We start from the raw sequence: 8,014 nt of genomic DNA on the forward strand, positions 1-8,014 counted from the left end.
CTCCATGGGAGGCGGTTCCACGGGCGGGTCAACCGGTGCCGGAGGATCCTCGACTGGTGGTGGCTCCTCAACCGGTAGTGGGTCCACTGGCGGTTCCTCCGTGGGAGGCGGTTCCAAGGGCGGGTCGACCGGCACCGGAGGATCCTCGACGGGTGGTGGCTCCTCAACTGGTGGTGGGTCCACCGACGGCTCTTCGGCGGGTGGCACCTCCATGGGCGGGTCGACCGGCGCCGGAGGCTCCTCGACAGGCGGTGGCTCCTCAACCGGTGGTGGGTCCATCGGTGGCTCTTCAACCGGTGGGTCTATGATAGGTGGTGGCTTGGGCTCCTCGATGACGTCGGGTGGCGTCTCGACGGGCGGTTGCCGGGGCTCCGGCTCGAACTCGACGTCGCACGGGATGTCGACCGCCGGCTCTGCCACATCGTCAGCCGATGGGTCGGACCCGAGCACTTCGATCGGCGTCTCCACCGGCAGCTCACTGTACACCGGGACGTCGAACACGACGTCACACTCGATGTCCTGCATCGGAGGGTCCTCCTCCTCCTCGACCTCCACGGGCGTCTCCACCGCCACGTCCGTGATTATGGGATCCGGCCCATGAATCTCCACGAGCGTCTCCACCGGCACGTCCTCCTGTATCTCCACGGGCGTCTCCACCGGCACGTCTCGAGGCGGCGGCTCAGGCTCGGACCCCGACGAAGCGCCGTCGACGTCGACCCACTCCTCCTGCTCCAGCTCGAGGCTAGCCGACGACCACCCGTCGTCGAGCTCCACCTCCGTCCCGTCCGACGACGCGCACTCGTAGTCCGTGCTCTCGACGTCGACGCGCGCCTCGTCGTCCGGCGGGGAGGCCTGCAGCGGCCGCAGCTTGGGCATGATGATGACGAGCAGCTCGTCGTCCTCCTCGAACCCGACGGTGACCCGGCCCACGTCGGCGCCGTCCGGCACGTCGAACACACGGCAGAAACCCTCCACCGCCCGCCGGTGCGCCACCCGCAGCCGCGTCCCGGCGCGCGCCGCCTCCACAGCGAGCCCGGCACCGTCCTTCCGCGCGCCCACGTCGACGCGGATCTCCCTGCCGCCGTCGCCGACGCGGACCTCGATCGCATCCTTGTCATACCCTGCGCGCACGGCACGAACACGCAAGAACGTAACCAACTCATCCGTGCTCAAGAAAGAACGGTCGGTGCGCCGCAACGGCGAGGATGCTTAGCTTACCTGGGAGGTGGGCGAGGACGAGGAAGGCGTCGTCGGTCTCGGTGGTGGAGAAGGCGAAGTCCTCGCCGGCGACGGCCGGGCGGGTCTCTTGCAGGGCGAGGTCGAGGTCCATGTCCTAGCTCGTGGCGTGTGTGCATCATCTGCAGTGGGAAGCTGGTTTCGTGTCGATCCAATAAACGTCGCGGCGCTCTGTACGTCAAATCCTAAGTGCGCGCGTGTGCACGGACGCCGGACATGACAGGTAATTTAGGTTTGGACGTAGGGTCCGATGCTTGGGATGCACGTATGCGTTCCTTGGCGACATGGGTTTGAGGGAGATGCTTGTGCTTTGGCGCACTGACAAGGGCAACGAAGGACAACGCACTTGGGAAAGAGAGAAGTTTGTTCCCCTCTTTCTCTTCTGATTCTGTTCTTCTAGAACAACTTGGACAACACGGCTCTGGCTTTTTTTCTTTTAGAAGATCAGCTCACCGTGTTAACTAATCAAAATGTTCAAAGGGCTACAAAGGCCATCCGGGGTTCAACAAACCAAACCAGACCACTACGCGCAAATTCTCATAGATAGATGAAGCAATAGCTAGAAGGAAATGCGCGCTTTGTTGTGCCGATGGGTTTTTATTACTGAACTTGTGAGTATCCATATAACCTTTTCATCCATGTTGGATAGTCACCGACTGAATTCCCCCCGCAAAAAAACAAAGTCACCGACTGATTTAAAAAAAAGCAAAGCATCCAAAAAATAGGAATATAGAAACTCACAAACAACCATTAAGCAAACAGTTTGTCTAATTCACATCTAGATGTTATTTAAGGATGTCACATCTAAGCTCCCACAATGTATAATGCAACAACAAGAAATAGAAAAAAACTAAAAAAAATAGACCACAAACAGAGTGGACATCAGCTTAGATGTGACATAACTATGTCACATCTAGATGTGTTCTAGACAGACCCTTTAGCAAACTGCACACAAAACACTGCTTAGGAAACCACAATTCTACACATTAGAACGGAATTATTCATACATGAAGCTGTAAAAGGGGAAAGGGTTATATAACTATTGGTACAATATGATTATTTTACATGTCACGCTTGATGGCTTAATTACATTACCTAAGTTGTTGCCTACTTGCTTTAGAACATAACTTTTTAGATGAAAAGGCACTCAAAGTGCCTAACTTTAACATTACTAAAGACTATTTAAGTTGAAATCAAAGTTTTAAATAGCTGCTATTTGTTTGAGCACGGTGCCTCTAAATCATATTCATGTATAATTGTCCGATAAGTTATAAAATAGTGGCATGTAGCGTCCTTTAGTTGATTCCACTACATGAGAAACGTTTTTTTGTCTTCTGCTTCTCCATAAGCCGAGTGTAAAATTGTTGGCCACTCAGCTTATATTAGTGTCCCTTCCATGTACAACAAATATAAGCGCGCTCTTATATTCGAATTCAAGTCGAGCCGAGCTAGCCCTTATATTCGAATTCAAGCCGAGCCGAGACATTACTAAAGGAACACTTGGTACACTCCATAAATGACAATAATCTATATCAATATTGGTACTCATCTCATGTCCCTTCTTATTAATGAGCTAAATGAGTAACTCGTTAGCTCGGCTCGTTAAACTCGTTTCATTAACAAGTTCAGATTAAAACTCGAATCGACATGTTAGTTACCGAGTTTGAGTTGAGTCGAGTCACGAGCTACTCGTTTAGCTCGCGAGTTTCGAATTAAAATTCCAGCCCTAGTGTAAGCTGAGCCCAAACACCAAAGCACACTGCTGAGGAAGGACGCTCGGCTTATAGCACTCTACGCCGAGCAGCGACCAAAAAACACTTGGCTTATGCCAGGTTGTCGTATACAGTTATCAGTTAAAGCAAAACATGTAAAAAAAATGCACTCAGCACCTCTTAGGGCATCCCAAAGTGGACCCTCAAACATCCCCAATCAGAAAATTATTATGAAGCTCTTATCTCGGGATTTTGGGCTACTTGGAACCATAGAAACATGATCATATTTGAAGGTGATGACATTGCTTTGCACCATTGTTTGATCATGTTTAGAGGGTACTAGTCAAGTATTCTCCATAGCGTTCATGCAGCCAATAAACTAATTCAGTAACTGGAGTATACCTTTTTAATTTACTTCTACTAATTCTGAGTTGCCTAAACACTACCTGAGCTGCTTGAGCCTCGTACCCCTTCGCGTGGGCGCTGCCGCTGATCCTCCTCGTATCCTATGGCCTTCGAGCTATGGAGGTGTGGTGGATCCCGGCCCTTGTAGATGGGAGGGCTCTGATATTATGTGTTTTTTTTTCTGTTTGGTTAGGGTTTGTGTCATGCTCAGGAAGACGAGGCGGTGGCGGCTTCCTAAAGATGGAATAAGATTCCTCATCTAGCCCCGTCCCGGTGATACATGTAGCATCGTCGGAGGGCGTGTGGAAGTGTGTCTCTTGCGAATCTCGCGTGATTCAGTCGGTGTTTGCCTTTGGTGGATCCGATTGGATTCGGTCTTCGTTCATCTACGTTCATGTGTTAGAGGTTGGATCCTTCCGATCTCCACTTCGCTCATATGCGACAGTTGTTGCTCGGATGTGTTGGTCTTGTGAGGCCTTAGCACAATGACTTTCAGACTGTCTACTGCAACAAGTTTTGCCCGGTTCCGGAGAGGGAAAGGCGATGACAATGGCGCACCTTCGGCTCACTCCAGTGCATGTAGTCATTGCTATGTGATCTACGGACATGGATGTAATCTGTACTTTGTTTTTTGTACTACCTTGCTAGTTGTTGAATAGACCAAAAGAATTCCTGCAAAAAAAATCTTACTTGCCTATTTCTTTCAAAAATCTAAGTAAGTTATCACACATTAGTCCTACAATTGATTCTTGAAAGTTCACAGCTTGAATTAAATGTTAGAACACTTTGCAAATAGAATTTTATGTTGGAACAACTTGAGATGAGGATCGTTGGATCAATCCAAGGGTAGAGAAGATAGCCAAGATAAAGTATACAACTTCAAGATAAAGTATGCAACTTATAAATGGACACACTCAAATATTATTATCACACAAGAATGAGGGGGAAAGCATCTATACCTACAAATAAAGGGAGGAGTGTTTCTGACCGTCCGTCGGGCATTTTGCAGAGAAGCCTTTTTCTTTTCTGCGAGTCAACCCCCTGTCCAGTTTTAAGTTAGATTTTCACTTTTGCAAAAAAAAATTGATGTTTCTGTTAATCAGCTGACAGTCCAGTTTTTAGTCAGAATTACGTTTCTGTTAATAAACTGATAGTTTTCTGATATTTGGGTTAATCAAACCACAGACCATATCAAATGCTTTTTAAAAATATCCATATCTTATGAATCGTAACTCTAAATTGTTAATCAGCTGACAGTCCAGATTTTAGTTAGATCTATGTTTTTGCAAGAAACTCTCTGATATTTGGGTTAATCAAACCACAATCCATATCAAATGCTTTTTAAAAATATCCATATCTTATAAACCGTAACTCTAAATTTAACATTCATATATGAAATTTGATTAGAGAAATATGTAGAATCTCAAATGATGTTATTTTAGTTGTTAACCATTTGAAAAATGTTATTCATGGTGCATGATCCGTCTTTTTTTTCATACAGAGGCCGATCTGGATTGAAAATGAACACCTCATTGAAATCAGATTGGAGATGAAAGAAATTATCTATAACCACCCATGCACATTGTCAAAACGTACATGAAGAAAATATCAGATTTCTCATCTTATGCCGAGAGAGAGACGCCTTGATTAGCATTGACCACATTCAAATGACTTGGGATTGTGTGAGCATTGAAGCCACTGTCGGCGAGGGTGAGAAGGAGGATAAGAGAAAACAGAGGTTGCGATCCTCCACTCTGATCCACCTGTATAGGATCTCGAATGAAAGATTTACCGAACATTGAGGTTTAGTTAGAGTCACTCCTCCCCCAAGATGGGGGAGACCTGAGGGGGCTGACCAGCAAGCCGGGTTATTAGGTTAGAGAGACCAGCTTATTTCTCCGGCTTGGATGCCAAGTGTTGAAATAAAGGACGTGGATCTATTGGGGTCCTTAGTCATGATTATTGGGTTAAGGCCATGTGGTATTTTTTTCCGCCCCTTGCAACGCACGGGCTCTTTTACTAGTAAACAATAATTGAGATATGATATATTGATATTTTAGTTTTTGTGTGATCAATATTCTTTTTCACCCCCTCATGCCTAAATCCTAACTCCGCCCTTGGTCAAGTGGATGCCACCTGCTACAAATCCTGTTTCAAATTTCCTTGTTTCGTGGCAAAGTGAAATAAAATTCCGTGCCAAAAATTCAGATGATAAATCAGTTATATACTATACAATGCGGGTTACACGTTCAAGTGAGACAAGCCATGTCAATGCTCAACCACCGCGCAGCTGCTACCGTCTCTTGGCCACGGCCACTAAAACAGCGAGTTTTGACATAAGAGTGGCTGAATATTGACGTTGGCTTATCAAGCATATCACGGCCATTCTCTTTTACCTGGGTCTGTGACCGGCTATATGAGACAACATAAACGGAGTTCAAAAAGAAAAAGAATTCCATGAAAATAATAAACAATGAATCAGTCTGATACAAGGTCACGTGAGCCGAGCCATGTCAATTCTCAACCACCGCGCTGCGGCTGCTGCCGTCTCTTGGCCACGGCCACTGCGACAGTGAGCAGGATCACGGCAGGAGCAACCAACATGCCCCACGGGAACCTCGCACGCCGCGTGCGCCTCCGTTGTCCTATCCCGCCACGACGTCGCTTGCCCTTGCGGCGGCCCTCCTCGCCGTTGTCCTCACCAGCGCTACTACTCGATTCGTCGCTGCCCTCGGATGGCTTCGCCTCTGCTGGTGGTGCACTAGGTGGCTCCTGGACCGGTGTTCGGTCCACGGGATGTGGCTCCAGCACTGGAGGCGGTTCCACGTGAAGTGGCTCCTCAACCAGCGCCGGAGGATCCTTGGCAGGTGGTTCTGCAGCAGGCCTTGGCTCCTCAGCCGATGGTGGGTCCATGGGTGGCGGTTCCACATACGGGTCGACCGGTGCCGGAGGCTCCACGGTGGGTGGTGGGTCCACCGGCGGCTCTTCGGCAGGTGGCTCCTCGATGGGTGGTGGTTCCACGAGTGGTTCGACCGGCGCCAGAGGCTCCTGGGTGGGTGGTGGGTCCATCAATGGCTCTTCGGCGGGTGGCTCGTCCACATGTGGTGGTTCCACAAGCAGGTTGACCGGTGCCGGAGGCTCCTCGACAGGTGGTGGCTCCTTGACCAGTGGCTCTCCGGCTGGTGGGTGTATGACAGGCGGTGGCTTGGGCTCCTCGATGACGTCAGGCGGCGGGTGTCGGGGTTCCGGCTTGGACTCGACGTCGCACGGGATGTCGACCGACGGGTCTGTCACGTCGTCAGCCGACAGGGGTCCATGGCCTAGCTCGTAGCTTGTGTGCATCATGTGTGGCAGGGCAAAGTGCAAAGCTGGTTTCGTGTCGATCGGATAAACGTCGCGGCTGTGTAAAATCCTAAGCGCGCGCGTGTGGACGGACGCTGGATAGGAGAGGTCATCTTATTGGGATCGATGCTTGGGATGCACGTATGCGTTCCTTGGCGACATGGGTTTGCGGGAAATGCTTGTGCTTGGGCGCACTGAGCAGGGCAACGAAGGACAATGCACTAGAGAAGCAGAGTTTTTTTTAGAATACACTTGAGAAACAGAGTTTTTTTTAGCATACACTTGAGAAACAGAGTTTGTTCCTGGCCCTCTTTCTCTTCTGATTCTATTCTTGTAGAACTACTTGGAGAACACGACTCGAGCTTTTCTCCTTTTGGGATCAGCTCACTATGTTAACTAATCAAAATGTTCAAAGGGATACAAACACCCATCCGATTTGGAATTCTCATAGGTAGTTGCTGCGCCAATGGATTTTCTTATTAGTAAACTTATGAATACACATATAAACTTTCTCATCAATGTTGGATGGCCACCAATTGATTTTAAAAGAAGCAAAGCATCCGAAAATAGGAAAGCAGAAACCCTCAAACAACCACTAAGGAAACTGCACACAGAACACTGCTTAGGAAACAATAATTCTAGAGTTTTGGACATGATGCGGGAGGAGCCATCCAACGCTATTCACAAATTAATCTGGTTGAGAAAGAGAGAGTATAGGGGGGCCATGCATGCGGTGGGATATTGTAGTGTGATGTCCCGTTGGGAGAAGAGAGTGGAGAGATGGACCATGCATATGAAGAGAGAGAAAAGAGAAGGACCACATGAGTTTTTTTTGTTGGTCACTTGCATGTCCGGACACTACCAGAGCTCTTCCAAGTAGGTCCCGGTTTGCGGGAAAAAGGTTGTCTGAACCACTCCACGAATGGATAGTGGTCCCCATTGGATTACAGAAAATGACAAAAATGGTCCGGACGACAGTACAATTCGAACATATACCTACAGTAGTTACCATTAGTAATAGCCACGTTCAGTTGGTCCTGCATGCGACCATCAATAGCTGATACCAGCCCATTACGGCACCCCTCCCAGCGCACTCTATATAAGCCGGGATTTGGGTCTGGGCAGATGGTTGAACTCTCTCATTTTGCAGCATACGCCAAAGAGCAACAACACCACACGGGAGAAGGGTATTACCTTCACCGCCGAGGGCCCGAACCTGTATAATTCCTTGAGTGTATTCCCATCCGCACTGATTGGTAGATATGATTGCTTCTACATTCACACCGTCGTAGTATTGTGAGGATCATATCCACGACAGA

General features: G+C 48.8%; 1 protein-coding gene across 1 annotated transcript; it reads right to left on the bottom strand.

Annotated features, from left to right (window-relative positions):
- Positions 1 to 1,562, bottom strand: LOC123055587 (repetitive proline-rich cell wall protein 2; the record flags this gene model as incomplete). The annotated part of the gene is made up of 2 exons (XM_044479541.1): positions 1,219 to 1,562; positions 1 to 1,121 (listed from the first exon to the last, which is right to left on the bottom strand). Coding segments are annotated over exons 1-2 (1,233 nt in total), but the record flags the coding sequence as incomplete, so codon positions are not given.
- Positions 1,563 to 8,014: the final 6,452 nt, after the last annotated feature.

Source organism: Triticum aestivum, chromosome 2D, assembly GCF_018294505.1.
Source record: "Triticum aestivum cultivar Chinese Spring chromosome 2D, IWGSC CS RefSeq v2.1, whole genome shotgun sequence".
Classification (NCBI taxonomy): Eukaryota; Viridiplantae; Streptophyta; class Magnoliopsida; order Poales; family Poaceae; genus Triticum; species Triticum aestivum.